At 35.9% G+C, this 18,925-nt stretch overlaps 2 protein-coding genes across 3 annotated transcripts; both read left to right on the plus strand.

The window, feature by feature from the left end:
• The first annotated feature begins 19 nt into the window (after nt 1-19).
• On the plus strand, nt 20-16,596 carry LOC135681832 (ficolin-1). 2 transcript variants are annotated; one of them, XR_016144488.1, is made up of 3 exons: nt 20-448; nt 7,280-13,194; nt 16,279-16,596. XR_016144488.1 is itself a non-coding variant. In XM_065196467.2 (2 exons), the coding sequence occupies exons 1-2, from the start codon at nt 154-156 to the stop codon at nt 7,924-7,926; spliced, it is 942 nt and encodes a 313-aa protein (XP_065052539.2). In that variant the 5' UTR covers nt 20-153; the 3' UTR covers nt 7,927-15,464. The 2 variants fall into 2 exon arrangements, 1 of the variants encoding a protein (XP_065052539.2); XM_065196467.2 differs by lacking the exon at nt 16,279-16,596 and having other exon boundaries at nt 7,280-15,464.
• LOC135681828 (ficolin-1-A-like) lies at nt 16,491-16,940 on the plus strand. The gene has a single exon (XM_089111848.1). The coding sequence runs from the start codon at nt 16,491-16,493 to the stop codon at nt 16,938-16,940; it is 450 nt and encodes a 149-aa protein (XP_088967974.1).
• The last annotated feature ends 1,985 nt before the right edge of the window (nt 16,941-18,925 follow it).

Below are 18,925 nucleotides of genomic sequence, written 5' to 3' on the forward strand. Positions count from 1 at the left end.
AACCCTCCGGAATCGAAATGCTTGGTTACAAATGCACATAAATAATTCATGAATAAATTGTATCGGGTGCATATTGAAAAGTCTGCGACTTGAAGAATACTGCCAAATCAACGAGATCACTATCAGGACGATTCTATCTGACTTAGAGCAACCATGAGGCTACATATTGTAGACATACTCTGGTTTCAGGCTTACTTTCTGCTTGTCAAAAGTAACTTTGCCACCATCGGCAATTTCTTCCAGCAAACGGAGAATGGAGATGAGGTCAGTCTGAAAATGGAAGAAGCTTTTATAAAACCAGAATTTTTTCACTGTGACCGGGCAAGTTCTTGTTCTCGTGTTCTAAAAAGTCAGGGTACAGGACATTACCAAACAAATACAGAAGTGACTCCCCTGGAAGAAGAAGAAAGTGTCATCGCTGCGTGGAAGAAAGTCAAACAACCCACAGGTTATTGCTAAATTCTTTCAAAGCTCTGAAATAATGAATGAGACAGTGATTTCTTGTTGATGGATTTTATCAACCATATTTGCTGCGTTACAGAAACCTCAAATTACGATAACAAACCTTCGGTTTTTAAGGATATAATCTAAACCATTCGAGCGCAAACATTGGCAGGTATTTCTTACTCTAGAATTGTGTTAGCATAGATAAATGAATTTGTGTGTAAGAAGGAAGAACAGCAGGATAGGCTGTCCGCCGGATTCTGTGTATAATATACGTATAATATACGTATAATATAAAGATCAATGAGTATAATATACGAGGATAAAATTCAGAAACAAAGTAAAACGGCGACGAGAATCCAATGTTATGCGATAAATTTTAAAATAAATTAGATTAAACGAGTACTAATATTTCGCCTTGGCATACAGGGCTTCATCAGAGTTTGCCTAGAATAAACTAGCCTCAAATTGCTTATTTCGTTTCTTTAGCGAGCAGATGCAATGGTTCATCAATGCAGTACGGATTTTTTTGGCAAAATTTTCAAAGTTTTTTCTGTGTTTCATGGAAAGTTTAACGTTATGATAAAGGCGATCTGATTTCAACAACAAAAAATTGATACGCAGCGCGAAGTGCTTTTGTTGAAACTCAATCAAAAGAAAATGAGGAGTAACTAATTTTTTTAGTCTTGACAGAATACATTTCAATCCCAAATATTGGAAGGAAGGAGTCTTGAATTCCGGGGACAGAACTTGGGACACTCAAAAGCAAGGGCGGGAAATTCGAATATATTGCAAGTATAGTAAGCAAGAATATATTACTGAGTTTTTTGCATGTTGCACAAAGTTGGCGAAAGTTATTCGAAGGTTTCCAGGCTATGCAAAATTATCGCAAATTGCTTGCAAGGACTTTTCAGTTTTCTCTGGGGTTGGTACAAAATTTATTCGAAATTATTCAAACCTCATTGGATAAGGTAGTTTGGTGTAGGAAATACATAGAAGCAATGGAAAGTTGTTAAACGTCTGTGGTCAGACCAACAGTTACTAGAATGATCAATTAATAATCTTGGGATCTGTGACTACATTTCTAAATCAAATAGTTGAATTGCCGAATTGAAGAAATCTTTGCACTTGCAACTAGGAAGTTTACAAAATGAAAGTTTGGCTGCTCACAATTATATACGAAAGATTCCCCTTCGTAATCAAGTAATTGCACTGTCGTGAGATCATTATGCTGCAACCGTTTTGTCAGCGCGGGTCGTTAGGGATCGTTAGGCACGCATCGATTTCTCCTTCTGCAAAGGTTGATAGTGGAATCCAAAGATCTGGCTTTGGTAAACTTACTGTATCATAGCATTCTCTGCCGTTTATCAAGAAACTGTAAATCTGCGAAACGCATTTTGATAAAGCAACCGAATAAGAATGATTATTCCTGTTATGTTATCAAGCGAAAAATGTCCTTCGTCAAATCAATATTCGAGGGTGGGCTTTGGCGAGGGGGGGGGGGCTTATAGAATAATTGTTGACATTAAGAAGACATTATTAAAAGACCTCCTTTTTTAGTAGAAATTTTACTATGAGCATTTAACCCTTTAATTCCTTATCCAGATGTACATCTGGATAAGACCACGTGACCGATACCCTAGCCGAAAATATTTTATTTTGGAGCTCCAAGGCAACATACCCTCCTTAACTTATGCTAAAATTGCTCAAATATGATTGGACAGTTAGAAAATTATACTTATTTGATTAATTTATGCGCTTCTTTCGTATAAATATCCCAGACAACGTGGGCCTGTAACCGCCATCTTGACTGATCTTGTTGCGTATGTCGTGAATGAGGCGTGTTTTTCAAAATTGATTTTAAAATGGATAATGAGAACGGACTTGACTCAGAAGATGAATTTGAGATCGACTGTGCCTTATTAAGTGGTAGAGAGGTAGAAATTCGGTTTGTAGCACCGCTGACGGAAAGAGTGGACGAACCAAGACGAAGGAAGCCCCGCAGGAAGCGACAAAGAGAAGAAAATCCTGAAACTTCGAATGAGAGTGGATCGTAAGTTTACATATTGTTTCCTTCAAACTTTTGGATACATTAGCGATAAAGAAGAACCATTTCTGAAGCTGTAGTGAAAATCTTAGAATAATGGCTAACTAAATACGGCCAAAAATATTTGTTTTTTTTGGGAGTGGTTTTCAAGAAATTTTAGGCCCGTGATAAACAAATCAGCTGATTTTGTATATGGTGGCTCTGAACAGATTCACTTAGATTTCTTTACTATTTGTTGCACTGCTGCAGAAATTACCAAATTATAAATCATCTTGTCTTTGCTTATTTTCTATATCTTTGTTTTAGGCAGAGTCTGGCTGGTTCAGGACATCCAGTTGAGTTGGACGATGAGTTGGACGGAGCTGTAGTAGTCGATGAGATCCATGACGAGTCAGAAGTTAGTGAAGAGGAGTATCAGGATAGTGATTGTAGTTTGGCAGAGTCTCTAGGCTACACAGGTGATAGGGAACAGAAGTGGCTTCCACCACATAATGTAAGCAGTGTTGGCCCAAAAGTAGTTTGGGCGAGAGGCAGTGCCCCTTGTAGAGCCTTAGACTTTTTCTTGCTTTTTTTTTCTTTTGATCTGATGGGAACCATAATTGAAAACTCAAACATTTATGCTGTGTATGGTCAAGGAATAGGTCAAAGCTACATGTCCCAGGACCATGGTTGCCATGTGTGGAGACCCATTGATTTGATGGAATTTAGGAGGTTTCTTGCCTGTCTATTTTATATGGGTATTGTTAAGGCCCCTGCTAGGCGTAACTACTGGCAGAATGATAAGCTTTTTTCTGGTCTTCTTGGGTCAATGTTTATTCCAACATTTTCTAGGTATTGTGGAATACTTGCTGCCCTTCATTGTGTAAACCCTGAGACAGAGGACAAAAGTGATCCATTAGGAAAAATAAGGAATTTCTATGACCATATGCGAAGTCGCTGTAAGGAACTTTTTACTCCTGGTAAATGTGTGTCTATAGATGAACGTATGGTTAAGTCTAAGGGTAGGTTCTTCTTCAAACAATATATAATGAATAAGCCCACTAAATGGGGTTTCAAACTTTGGGTTCTAGCTGATTCTGCTACAGGCTACAATTGGGATATGGTGGTTTATACTGGTAAAAGCAGAAAGGATGATTGGGATGATTTCAGTGTTGTTGATAATAGTTTTGAAGGGATAGAAAGAGGACTTGGTAGAGCTAAGGCTTTTAATGAAAACCCCAATCCAGAAAATGCAGGAAATCTCATCAACCAATTAGCTGCCAGAGTTGTTATTAATTTAACGAAACCTCTGGTAAACAGGGGGTATGTTCTTTTTGCTGATAACTTTTATTGCAGTGTCCCATTGTTCCAATATTTGACTTCAGTTGGTATAAATGCTGTTGGTACTGTAAGGGAAAATTCCTCATCCTTTCCTGAGGTAATGAAAAATAGGCAGTCTTGGGGGAAGAAACTTGATCGAGGAACAATAAGGTATATTAGAAATGGGGAAAAGCCGAATGATGTGTTGCTTGTACAGTGGGTTGATAGGAATGTTGTCTCTGTTCTCTCCACCTACCATTCTGCCAATGATTATGATTATTGTACAAGGAATACAAAGGTTGATGGAAGTTATAAAAAGGTTAAGGTTTTGAGGCCTAAATGCATTTCAGATTATAACAAAGATATGAATGGTGTAGATTTGTCTGATCAGATGTACCATATGTATTCTGTTCAATATAGGACTAAAAAGTTTTGGAAAACATTATTCTTTCATTTTGTTGATATTTGTGCTTGGGATGCATATGTGTTTTGGAGAGAGATTAGAAACCCAACCCCTGAGCAGAAAATGCCTAAGAACTATTCTTTTCTTGATTTTAAAAAGGATTTAGCCCTTCAGCTTGCTTTTGTTGAGCAGAAAGCCATTAGAGCAGAACCAGAGGTCAGATCATTTGCAGATTTAGGTACTAAAGTTAGTAATGTAGAGGACTTCATCTGTAAGGCAACAGCTCATGCAGTAAATAGTGCAAAGCAAAGATCAGCAACTTTGATAAAGGCAGTTAGTAAAAAGGAATTGTGGCAGAATAGATTAGAGAAAGGGCATTTGCCGGTGAAGCTTGAGAAACACCAAGTTTGCAAAGTTTGCTCAGTTATGAAGTCCGTGCATAGCATAGATCAAAGTTATAGAGCAAAAACCTCATCATTTTGCTGTGTTGTATGTGATATCCCTTTGTGTATTGGAGAAAGAAACTGCTTCTTGCTTTTCCATTCCCCAGAGTTTGAGCAGTACAAGGAAGCTTTCCTAAGTTACAGTCGTGATCGCTAGATTAGTTGTTGTTTTTGGTAAATTCATGTAGATTAGATAGAGAAAAAGCAAAAAAAAGTAAAAAATAAAAAAGCATAAAAAGTAAAAAAGAACATTTGGTCAAAATTACAATCTTTTCTCTCCAAGATTTTGTGTTTTTTACTTGTTTTCTTTCTCTTAATAGTCGAAATCGAAATTGCACTTGCCAAATTGAATTGAATTGTTTTCGACCCATTGTTGCATATTAATTAATTAAAAAAAGACTGTTCAAGAAAATTGATTGATATTTCAACTCAGTGTGCTAAGACTATGACAAAATACATTATTGAAAGAAAAAAGTAGTTAAGTGTTTTATTATTGAAGATAATTGACCTTAATTAATAAAGTTCTTTTCTGTTATATTCAATTATGCAAATTGGATGCTAATTAATGTCCAATTATAATATAATTTTTGCATTATAAGATCATTTGCATGAAATACAGCTATTGATGATTACTTGGGCAAAAGATCATCCAGTTATCTTGAAAAATCAATTTTTGCTGAATTTTTAGATTAAGTAGGCAAAAATCCTAAAAATCTGTCAATAACGAAAGGGTTAATTAATTACTGCCAAAAGTATGAATTTGCTGTGGTAAGTCAATAAAACGCCATAGGCGACCTCAGATGGCAAAAATCATCAAATTGAGGGGTCCAATTTAAGAATTTACGGTAGCAGTGGGGGCTTATTCGAGGAGGGGGCTTTTTCAAGGGGGCCAATTCGAGGATTTACGGTATTCATAATTCTCCACATTCTTCGTACACCGCAAAAGCCGTGCTATTTTTGTGTACGAAGAATGAGTAGACTGTGTGGTGGGTCAAGGGGAACGCATAAGTGTATATGTATAAATAGACGCTTTTCCGTAACTTTTTTGATATGCAAGGCATACTCGTTTTCCCGTGATAATTATGCCAATTTCTATTGCTTGCGGCTACGAAATGATGCTGACTCAACTCCAAGTAATTAGCAAGACAATTTTTCAAATTTATATTCTCGCCGTGTAAATTTATCGGAGAGAGTCATTTTAGCACATTTGGCTGTGTGGCCTAATATCTAAAAGCTTCAGCTTTTTCTGATTTAATTTTTTTATCAAAACGGCTAATGTCAATACTACTTGTACCTGAACAATAGACTGCAATTTCTCTGGATAGGGCACGTTGGCTCTGTTGGGAACGTGCAATCAACAGTTTCGTAGTTGCTGATTATGTAGGTGAGCTTACGTCTCTCGTAATTAGTAGCCAGTTTAGGACGCATAGATAGAGAAGATTACTTGCTGCTCTATTTTAAGGTAATTAAGGATCGTGTAGAAGCTTCTAGAAAGTTGAAACGATCGTTGAACTGCTTAGCACGCGTCACGTTCAGTTCCCAGTTATCTGTTTCGCAGTTAACAAGTCGCTAGCTTCTCAAATCACAACAGGCTCCCCCCTCTTAGAGCTTCATTGAGTCTGAAATTCCTTTTAAGGGAAGAAACCAAAGAATTTTCATCTGCATAGTTATTTACTTTGGTTTCCTTAGTAAAAAGAAGTAGATCATTTATGTAAAAGTAAAAAGGATCGATCCAAGTGAAGATCCATGTGGAAAGCATGCGTTGAAATGAATCGTGAAGTTGTTGATCCTAATACATTGACCACGCTGCTTTAAATTGAGTACATAAAAATTAAGGAATTATCATCAATCCATGTGGAGAGAGTCATGTTCTTTCGAGGGGGGGGGGGAGGGGGGTGGTAACCATTGTTATAACCGACTTTTAACGAAACCTACATAATAAGCTAATTTTATGTTGTCATTTTAAGGTGCTTCTAAGCGAGTTTAAGGTCAACGAACCAAACTCGCTAAAGAGCAACTACGAAAATCTTCTGTCACACTATGAGCCTGTTTTTCTGTAATGGACGTAACCCAAGATTTATGCAATAGACGGTCACCATTTTAAAAGCAACCTAAAAAATAATGCTAGTAAAAGACGTTTGTTACATCATATTTCCAAAATGTTACCACATTGTAACACAAAAAAATGAAATTGGATCGCTACAATACTTAATAGCGATCCAAAAATGCTCAAAATGAATTACAATTTTTCTATCTGTACACCAAGTCAATTTGCTTGAAAAGTAAAGGATGATCAGGAATGGGTGAGAAGGAGATCAATTGGCAGTTGGTCAGCTTGTGCCCTTTCTCATTCGATATTATTCACTTGTGAACAGGACCTAACTAAGCCGACACAGACCCCTTAACTAGCAAAACATTGGACCAATTTAAGGTTGAAATTTGTTTAAAAGGTTGTAAATCTGCAAAGGAATCTAGGATACATGACCAAGTTAAAAGAGCAATTTAGGTCGAAACCGATTCGTTCGCTTAGGTTTGCAAACTCTTACCCTTGTCGTCTGACACCATATTATTTGAGGCCCCAAGTGCATCAAGTCCTTATCTACTTTCACGTGTATGAATTTCATGCCTGTGTTCACCCCATAGATTGCAAAGACCTATACAAAGGAGGCAACAGAGAAAGTGGCGTCTATCACGTAACCAGACCAAACAAGCAAGTTTTGAAGATTTACTGTGACATGAAAACAGACGGTGGGGGCTGGACTGTAATACAGCGCCGTGTTGATAGCTCAACCGACTTTAACCGTGGCTGGTCTGATTACAAACATGGATTTGGCGATGTTGGGAAGAATATGTGGATGGGGTTAGAGAACATGCATTCTCTTGCTGGTCTCAACTCTAACACAACTCTTCGCATAGAACTAAAGCATCGACTTAAAGGCGACGAGCTATTCTTTGCAAAGTATGGCAGCTTTAAGATTGGCAACGAGACTGATGGATACCGTATTAGAGTTTCTGGATATTCTGGGACAGCTGGTGATGCTTTTAACAGACTTAATTCAAATAACAACATGGCATTCTCTACCAGTGGTAGTGACAATGATAATAATCCTGAATATAACTGTGCAGATACTTTCAAAGGTGGCTGGTGGTATAACACATGCCATGCCTGCCAGCTTAATGGGTTATTTCCAAGTGTTGATACATCACATCCTACTTATATGTCATGGATAACAATTGATGATAACTATGGCAATATCAATTTTTCTGAAATGAAGATCAGACGTAACTAGGATCAAGTGGCGAGAGGCGGCCTAAAAGAGGTCGATCGCGCTTTTCTGCCACTGCAGCGAATACTTTAGACAAGTCTTTAGACAATCAAAAATGAGAACAATCCATCAAGTCGACATTCTAAATACTGATTGGGGTTTTTAGACAAAAAATTCACTTGAGGTATGTTGAATTTTGACTGGAATTGGTTTTTGATGACGTCAAGAGTGCAAAGCTTTCATTTTCTTATCATGTATCCTCTAATAAAGTATGCAACTAATTTTAATAAATTATTATTTTTTCGTTAGAAGGTAACGAGACTTTCGACCGATGTATAAATTTTTAGTTTTTGATGTAAGTTCTCATCTTTGATGTTTAGTTTTTATGACCTCATCATCCTGAATAGAGCAATTTTTCACGCATAATGCAAACTTTCTTTATTTAAACCCATTTGAGAATTGCCTTACCTTGCCGATTGGGTACATAATAATAGGTCTATTGTGTAGTCCAACCAATTAAAAATTCAAATGGTCAACGGAATGCGTCGGGATGTAGTGACTTTAAATGCTACCACATATACAGTCAGTCACAATTGCTGCGGTATAAAACATAATCATAACTACTATCACCATCAATTTATAATTCTCTTCGTGTTTGGTTTCCATAGCATCTACTAATTAATAATAATGCAGTTGCAACTTGTTTATAATAGCTGCACCATTTAATTGTTGCCTCAGTAGCTAAAATATCCGATTCTTCAATAAGATGGTTTCCTAGAGTGGCCTTTCAGTCTTGTCTAAAATAATCGTCTGGAGAAGTTAGTGCCAATAGAATAAAACTAAGGGGAAACAGGCCTGCTTCTTCTAAAGAGGTCTCCTAACATCCTTTGAATCAAATGCCTGTCCGTCATCTTTGGGTAAACTTATTTCCTTTGAGGTTTTTTAGGCTTTTCCTTGCCTGTTCTCAACTTAGGATTTTTACAATTTGAACGATGTTGACCTTCACTTCACTTTGTGCTTCAACATTTCTTGTACGAACTCAATATTCATTTCATTTCGAAATCCTTAGGTGAGAGTATCTCATTTCTTTCTGCTTGCTACTTGCTTCCTTTATCATCTCCTTGTTACTAGAACATGAAAAAACATTTAGTCTTTCTTTTAATTTTCCTCTAAAATCTGAGACGATATGACATGTCTTTATAAATGTCGCTGCTGCTCACTCGTCTGTACTGAAACCTTCTTGCATAGGCCCAGCCTTAGCTTATAAATTTCTGTTCAATGATGATTAAAATAATTTATTCGAGTTAATTTCACCAGGTGCTTTTGACTTTTAACTAATTTTCCTGAGTTCGTTAATGTTTTTTTATTCCTTATACTCCCTTGTGCCAGGCTCCTTACCTTTTCCTTGTATCCGCTTTTTACTAGTTTATTTGCAATACCGGGGGCGCTTTTGGCCTCCTGGGGATTTTATTTATAATATAAGGGTAAGGTGTTTGGTTCAATCCTTGCGTTTTCATTCCCTTGGTTATCCTTTCAGTATTTAAAGTTTTGTCATAGCGTGGGTCTCACTTTGCTTGTTGAAGCCTCAATTGAAGTGTGTTGTTTAGTTTTTACGTGTGACTGAGTGAAAGCTAGCTGTAAGACGAGTCAAATAATGATTGGAAAGGTCAGCGTTCCTCTACTAAATAACCAGGTACGTTTACAAGCTGTTTTAGAAAATACTTTTGTGTTTCTTACTTGGCAATTTCATCTAGTATAAGTACGAATTCGAGTGCTCAAGGTTTGCTCGAAGAGAACTTTTTGTCACCTCGAGGTATGGCTGCTAGATACATAAATAGATATTTATATAAGAATAATTTAAAGTCTTTAAAAGAGGAACAATAAGTTCCATATGGCAATATTGCATCTGTAGGTTATGCAAATCTTCTCTTAAAATGTACAAATTTAGAAGCTTCAAACTTACATCTTGTTGCAGAAAAATTTAATTAATTTGTTTACACTAACGTAATATAAACTTGTAACTTAGACTATTTCATTACCTATTATAGTAACTTTCATTTATATATATTTAGCTTGATTAGCTCATAGCTATGTAAAGGCAAACTTAAATGATAGAATTATCATAAAAATATTTCGTATGTCTTTATACATATCACCGAGATAAAAAAAGAGAACTGGAACTAGAATTAAGAGATCTTGTTATCACAGACAATGGAAGTCGTTATGAACTGTGATAGTTTAGTGGAAACGACAATTATATATGAAGTGTACAAGATTTATTTACGTGTTTCATGTTTCCACCTATTTCATTATATTATCGATCGCAAATCTCGTGTTTCTTAAATTTTTTTGCAATTATATTGCTGTTTGCAATATCACCGTTTATCTGTGTGTATCAATTATTTGCATCGGCAGCATATTTTAGTGTTTTCTTAGCCTTCTCTGTCACAATCTTAGTCAATTGTTTCTTCTCATGATTTAGATTAGGCTTATCTAGATTAGCATCGTAATATCCAGGGCCTTTGTGATACTAAAGCACTGTGGGGCACCAGGCAAAAAATATTTTCGGGTCCGGTAAGATTATTAATGTGATGACGTCTTTATTCAAATTTTTTTTTGATTTAGAGCAATGGCATTGCATTATAAAAAGTTTTCAAAATTTAGGAAGTCAGCAAGATGTAATACAGGCTTGATGTGTTTTGACCAAATATTACAGGAGTATAGGTTATTACAATTATACACATATTACAGGAGTTTATGTGTATAATTCAAATTTAAATTTCATTGACTCCACAATAATAACAGTTACAAAAATAATGCTGACAAGAAACATAAGATAATAAAAAATAAATGTATTCTTTGAAAATTTAAGCATTAAAATGCTTTTCAGAAAATTTCTTGCAGCCATTTCTTGGAATCGTTTAGAACGTAAGACTGTTTTCAGGCATAATTTTGCTTCATTCGATTGTTTCTATTCTCAAAATGAAGTTCATTACTTTTTGAGGCCTGTATTTTTATAGGTATAGAAGGTAAAAACTAAGGAACCAATGTGTGAATAAAATCGTAAAATCAAAAATGGAAAAATGAGAAAAAAGGTGATGTTTTTATAGGTATAGAAGGTAAAAACAAGGGAACCAATGTGTGAATAAAATCGTAAAATCCAAAATGGAAAAATGAGAAAAAAGGAGATAAGGAGTAGTCACTACCACCTGGTTACAACAAGTTACAAATATGTTGATATTTAAACGACTTCGTCATCGCACAGCCTCTTGCATCACCAGTTGCCTTAGCTAAGATACCAATTACAATATAAAACACACAAGTGAATTGTTCTTCAAGTATTGTTGTGGCAGAATGGCATTGGTCGCATAAATCGCGAAATAAAGGACCTGGCCAGTAAATATTTCTTAGGTGCCCTGCCCCATAACACTTATTTTCATCAAATTGTGCAGTGAAAATTATTTTAAAACTAGAAATGCCTTTAGAAAAACTCAACCAGTCTTGAATAATTACACCTTTTGTAGAAACTTTTTATTTGGGGTTTAGTTGAACCACATATTATGCTTCAAATTTATATGGCACAATGTATTTGGATTTAAAACCTGCCTTTATTTTGCAAATCAGTGAACTGCAGGTCAGAGAAATTAGATGTTACAAATATTGGGAAAATTAAATGTAAAACAAATGTAAAACAAAAAGATGTCCCAAATATTGGGAAAATCAAACACAGTGAAAAAATTAAAAGGTTGACAGACCACTTGAGGGATAGAAATTAAACAAACATCCTCTAAATCAAGCATCTCAAATAATTTCTTCGTTGTGAAGTAGTTTTTGCTTTGTCGAAATAAATAATTTGGATGAATTTTTGTTAACGAAAGAATGACAAATATTACGCTGTACAGTGTCTCTTGCTCAGGGGTGTAGAGCTAGGGGGCTCAGGGGGGCTGAGCCCCCCTTGCTAATGCCGAAAATTGGCAAATCTCTTCTTTTGCTATTGTTTTCGCAACATTTTGGCAAGAGCACCCCTTGTTATTTTGATAGCACTACACCACTGCTCTTGCTATGCTTTTTAGGCAATGCATATGTCAGATGCTTGTATTTTTTCATGTCGATGCATCTGCCTTTTTGTTATGTGATTCAATACCAATTTTTCAATTGGCACATTTCTTATTTATGTGTTGGTCTTATCAATAATGATGCTTGTTGTCAATAAATACCAAGTGTTTAGCTTCAGTAGCGACGCGACAAAATGCATGTCATCTTTATTTAATCTTGATAACGATTACAGCATTCTATTTTAACTTTGAGAGCCTATTGAAATATGTTTCTGTGATTTCAGTGAATAATTTCACTCACTATGCATACGTGAGTCATAGCACCATTGTTTATACATGCAGCATCAAGAGGTATATATAATCATCAGTATAATGAAGGTTCAAAGTGCTTTGTTCTATGTAAACTAAATCGAATTTGAAATTGTTGTTTTTGTAATAACATCATAAAACAAACAACATCTAACGCAACGCTACGCAAAGCCCGGAGGGTTTACCTTGGAGAAAAAAACGGGGATGGGCCTGCAATATAGAATTTTATGACCTTGCCAGGAATAGAATTTTAAAATCACGATACCTAAAAATTTGAGGTATAATATTTTCGTAGAATTTTTGGCCAAAACTAAGTCCCTGTGTTGGCAGGCACATACCCGAACCGGGGCAGAATTTCGATATATTCTTAAAGATGGATGATTTTGAGCGTGAAAATTGTTATGGACAATATTCTTGCAAAAGAAAAAATATGAAGCAAAATAGAATATGAAAGGATCGTGGACAAATGATCGAGGCAAAAGCCCTCCGGAATCGAAATTTTTCGTTACGTATGTACATGAATAATTTATGTATAAATTGTAACGGGTGCATATTGAAAAGTCTGCGACTTGAAGAATACTGCCAAATCAACGAGATCACTATCAGGACGATTCTACCTGACTCAAAGCAACAATGAGGCTACATATTGTAGACATATTCTGGTTTCAGGCTTATTTTGTTCTTGTCAAAAGTAACTTTGCCACCAACGGCAATTTCTTCCAGCAAACGAAGAATAATGATGAAGTCAGTCTGAAAATGGAAGAAGCTTTTATAAAACCAGAATTTTTTCACTGTGACCGGGCAACTTCTTGCTCTCGTGTTCTAAAACGTCAGGGTGCAGGACATTACCAAACAAATACAGAAGTGACTCCCCTGGAAGAAAAAGAAAGTGTCATTGCTGCGTGGAAGAAAGTCAAACAACCCACAGGTTAGTGCTACATTCTGCTGAGCTTTGGACAATCGTTTAAGCTCTCGAATAATGGACAAATCAATTATATGTTGCTGGTGCAGACTTTTTATGAAGCAGAATCTTTGCATTTATTTATAAAACTCAGGCTAGAAGTCACGATTGTTGGACTTTTGATTTAGAGGATACAACTTAACCATTTTAAGGCATGAAATTGGTAGATATTCCACATTTTAGAATTGTGTTAACATGACAAGTGAAATTGTCCCAAGTGAAAATTGTTCCATTTTCCGGCAATCAAGTACGGTAGATCAAAAATTCATTTTAAACAATTTTTGAAATTCACTGTATTTTATGAAAATTTTAATGTCAGATGAAAAGTCGATCTGGTTTGAACAAGAAAGTTGCTACTCAGCATGAAGAGCTTTTGTAAAAAAGAGAATTGACTTGAAGAAAAAATTTGGATCAGGGCTTGAAAACCTGTGACGGAAATACATTGTCTAAAACTTTAGTTTATTGGGAAAATGAAAGGTTCAAAATGAAACATGCTTTTGGTCGGAACGGATCACTTTGCAATACAATAAAAACTGTGTATAGCTACAGCCGCATCTACAGTTCTCTCCGAAAAGCTAAGACACTTTTTCAATATTTCAACAATCTTATAGAGTACATTCTTACTGGAAATAAATTACAGTATGCATTTTTTGTTATGAAAATGTCATACAATGTTCTCAAAAACTTTGCTAGCAGCTTCGAAAAGTGTTAAAATCAATCAATTATATTGTCCTGAATTTCCTCGGAGTCACCAAGATCAATTGATAACTTACTTTGCATTCATAGGGGTATTTTATGGTGTTTTATGATGTTATGTGGTCAAATTCGAAAATTCTAAAAGTAGTTTTTATGACGTCACACTTGAGAACTCTTTAAATACATGCATGTTTCTCGTTTAAGACCTCTCTTTATCGACATCTACAAAACAATGTGGCAGCTAAATCCTGTTTTCCTTCAAAGCATATTTTCTTTTCAAATTATCTGCTAATCTGAGTCGTTATCAGAGAAAATAAAATGATTTGTTGCATCAAGACCTAATCAAACGAATTATGGTGCTAATAGCTTTTGAGCCTATGGGCCTCCAGATAAGGAAAGGAATCCCGAATGAAATGAAGCCTGTTCAAAATACACGAATTTTTAAGGAGTGATAAAGCAGTGGGATGGAGTGGAATGTGCCAATGCATGGCGATTTGAAAAACACAACATCGACCAGCATAAATATAAGAAGGTTATGATTTAGTATAAAGTATAAGAAGGTTAAAATTGTGTTGCATATTAGTTATAATTGATTAAGTTATACTTTCTATTTTAAATATTTTTTAAATTGATCAGCTTGTTTATTTTGTAGTATTGGAAACTATTTGATTAATTGTTTTTGAAATGAAATGACATGACACACACTTCATCATAAGTACTGTAATTACTCTATTAAGCCCCCCTCTATTTTAAGCCCCCTTCTCTATTAATCCCCCTTCTTTATTAAGCCCCCTTATCAAGCAAAAATTTGAAATAAGCCACATCTCTCTATTAAGCCCTCTTCTTAATGGGGCCAGAGCTTGGGCTCATCTGATCATATCTCAGCGAATTCGTAATACCTTTAAATGATTTTGCGGATTTAGAGATATTTCATGATGTTCTTTCAGGTATTAGGAAAAAATTTAAAAAAATTCTAAAAATAGACAACTCTATTGCCTGATTTTGTCAGTAACTTTTTTTTATTGAGAATAGTTATGATTGAACAGAAATGTTAATGCTCTCTCTAGTATATGTTCGACCTTTTGCAGTGACTTTGGAGATAAAATCGCCACACTAAAGGACACTAATTTAAGCTTGCATAAATAAAGGTCAGCAAGTATTCTCCGTTCTTCGAAAGCGGTAAATGGTTCAAGTCTTTTAAGAACATTAAGCTGTGCGGCAATCTTATTGCACAAGTCGGAAATAAGAAACAAAAGAATCGTCATCTGCTAAATTACAAACATCTGATATAGCAGATTATTCATGAAAAAAATTGAAAAAAACGTTCAAAGTAGAGATCCTTGTGGAACACCGGAAAGTATGCTTAGAAACAAACCGTAAAAAGCTGTCAGACCTAACGCATTGATCACAGCGCTTTAAAATATGAATGTATAATAACTAAGGAAATCTCATCAATCCATTTGGCGGGAGTCATTTGCTTTCGATGTGGAAAGTCAGTTCCGCGTGATTTCGGGAACCATTGTTATAACTGACTTTTAACGAAACCAGTAAGTTAACTTCATGTTGTCATTCAAAGGTTCTTTTCTGAAATTATAAGGTGCCAGATTCGCTAAAGATCTATCACGACGCTATAGAGCCCGAATATTGTGCCCAATATTTCTGTAATGGAACGTAGTAACATCAAAATGAAATGATGGTAGCAAAATACGCGGTGAAAAAGCGCGGTGAAAAATAAAAATATGTCATTTATTCAAAGTATTGCTCAATTCAAACGCAAATTGTCTTAAATGAAAATGGAGCGCTAAGTACTTAATAGCGATCCTAAAAATGCTCACAATAATTACAAGATATTTATCCTCACACCAAAGCGATTCGCGTGAAATAATGCAAGGTTGTAAGTTGGAAATATTCAGGGAAGATCAGAAATAGATGAGAAGGAGATCAATTGGTAATTGGTAATCTTATGCTCGTTGTCATTTGGTCTTGATTTCTGGAGTAAAGACCCTGACTCGGATGACACAGACCCCTAAGCTCACACAACAATAGATCCATTTGTAGTAGAAATTCGCATGAAACTTCTACAAACTTTTATCATGGGTATCTACAATACAAGACCAAGTTAAAAAGCAACATAAGTCAAAATGGGTTCGTGCGCATCAAGCTGTTTCTTGCCTGATGCAGTTAACGATTTGAAACTGTTAGCGTTTAAAAACCCATACTTTTCTGGCACTGTCCCTTGTGATGTCCCAAGTGCATCTACTGTAAAGAGAACTAGTTCTTCCCATACCTTTCCAACAACGACATTCCACATCTACGTTCACATGTAAGAATCTCATCCCTTTCTTCACCCCATAGATTGCAAGGACCTCTACGACAGCGGGAAAAAAGACAGTGGCATCTACGATATAATCAGACCGAACTCAAACAATCAAGTTATGAATGTTTACTGTGATATGGAAACAGACGGCGGAGGTTGGACTGTGATACAACGCCGTATTGATGGCTCAACCGATTAACAACGTGGCTGGTCTGATTATAAAGATGGATTTGGCGATGTTGGGAAGAATATGTGGATTGGGTTAGAGAATATGCACTCTCTTGCTAGTCCTGATGCCAGTACCACCCTACGAATAGATCTGAAGCACCGACTTAAAGGCGATGAGCTTTTCTTCGCAACATACCGTAGCTTCCAAATTAGCGATGACAGTGATCGATACCGTATCAGTGTTTCTGGATATTCTGGGACAGCTGGTGATGCTTTTAACATGCTTCCATCTCATATGACAAATAACAACATGGTATTCCCTACCAAAGATAGTGACAATGATAATAAACTTAAATATAACTGTGCAGATACTTTCAAAGGTGGCTGGTGGTATAATGGATGTCATAACTGCCAGCTTAATGGGTTATTTCCAAGTAAGGATTCATCAGATCCTATTTACATGTCATGGGGAACAATTGATGATAACCATGGCAACGTCAATTTTTCTGAAATGAAGATCAGACTTAACTAGAATCCAATGGCGAGAGGCGGCCTAAAGAAAGGCCGAGCGCGCTTTTCTTCCACCGCACCGAATACTTTCTAATGACAAATGAGAAGAAACCATTTAACCAAATGTAATTACTGATAAGGATTTTCAGACATGAAGAATCACATTTCATCTTGGCATGTTTAATTTTGACTGTAATTATTGTTTTTGATGACGTGGCGAGTGTACCTTTTTTCATTTCTTTATCCTGTGTCCTCATTTATCCAACTAAGTCCAGTAAAACATATTTATTTGGATCAAAGATAACGAGACCTTTCGACTGGTTCATGAATTTACATTGATCAGGTCATAGAATAAAGAAAAACTGAAATTGTTCAGGGATATGCACACTTTCTCTTCGCCTTTAATCCAGTACAATAGCGATAATCAGGATATCATAAGCTGGAACTTTAACTTTTTTCAAAACCGCTGCTGTGCTTGATGTGTTTGGCTTGGCTAAATATTCAAAGACAACCTCCCTCATTTCTAATGTTTTTATGTTACTGTCTCTATTTTTAATGGTTAGCAGAATTGATTTGGTTGATCGCTATTCTTCAAAGGTAACATTTGTCGTCTTTTAATGTCTCGCCTACGAACCTTAGATCCGCTACACAGTACAGTCATAGCTGCTGCTGCCTGACAACTAATCAGATTTACAAATAACATCGATAAAGCTATTTATCAGATTCATTTTCACTGCTTTTTTTCATTTTCTTCCTTCCTTAACAGCTTCCTGCTCTCCTCTCTGTCTTTTTATCTAGGAGTTGTTAGCCATCTGAGTCGTTCTCTTTAATTATGGTTCACTCACGGAGCTTACCAGACATAGCATTTGAGAAGCATCATTTATAAACTCGACTTTTATCTTTGACTGTGTTCTAGCGGCTTCAAGCAGTTTGCAAAAGGAATCCAAAGTTTGGTTGTGATATCACCGCTGCACAGGTCTACGATGATGGCTTTATCATAAAACCTGCAATGATTGGCTTCACTACACTTCACTACTTCATTACAAATGCAACTTACAATGTTCTGAGACGTCCAGTAGTTTTAATGAAAGAAATAGTTGCTTCTAGGATGATTCTGTTTGCAAAGGTGGTTCTATTTGGGTTCCCATACAACAAATGACAAAGATCCTTTGAGCTCATGCTAGCAACATCATGTTGACTAAAAGAATTTTGGAAAATTTTTACCAGCTGTTATTCATTTTGGCGTTAATTTTGTGATCTCAAAGAAGTTTTATTTTCAAAGCACCAAAAATATGTTTCTTATCTTGCCAAAGCAAAGCAATCCGGCATTGCGTAGTACAGCAGCAAAACGAAGTTGCATCTGTCAATCTGAAGTTGCATAAACACTTAAAAAGGCGGAATGGATCACTCTGATGCCATTTGGAGGGCAATCTGGAGTAAAAACCAATCCGGTGTTGTGTTACTCAGGCCTGAATGTGAGGCCCATCAATGGCATTACTGTACAGAAATCGTGACTGGGCGTATTTCGGTATGCCCTTATTTTCTATCATGACTCGCTGCCTTTAACCGTCTCCAGGTAGAGCATGTGGCCTTATTATAGGATTTTTCTATGTATTGAGTATATGATGTCATTATGAGTACAAATGGGCTTTTGTTAATTCATGTGGCATCAGGGGGTTTAAATACCCATACCAATAATCTATTTCAGAATTTTTACTGTTGACCACATCACCTCAAAGACATCTTGAGATACATCTAAGCGAGCGAAATCAGTTAAATCTATTAAAAAGTGACCGAAATGTGATTTGTAAAAGAACTAAGATTTGTTAATTAATTCCATTTGTTTTTGCCTTGTTCGTGGTCTTTAGAACCATAAAAAACTGAATTGTTTTAGTGGAAAGTGCCTTTTTACAGAAAGACATCTCAGCTAGTGTTTATGATATTTTCTACTTTTAGCGGTATTTCACAAGGTTCTAAACCTTAAAAGTATGATTCGAAACGTCATCA

This window comes from Rhopilema esculentum, chromosome 12, assembly GCF_057945365.1.
Source record: "Rhopilema esculentum isolate cy_ngs chromosome 12, ASM5794536v1, whole genome shotgun sequence".
Taxonomy (NCBI): domain Eukaryota; kingdom Metazoa; phylum Cnidaria; class Scyphozoa; order Rhizostomeae; family Rhizostomatidae; genus Rhopilema; species Rhopilema esculentum.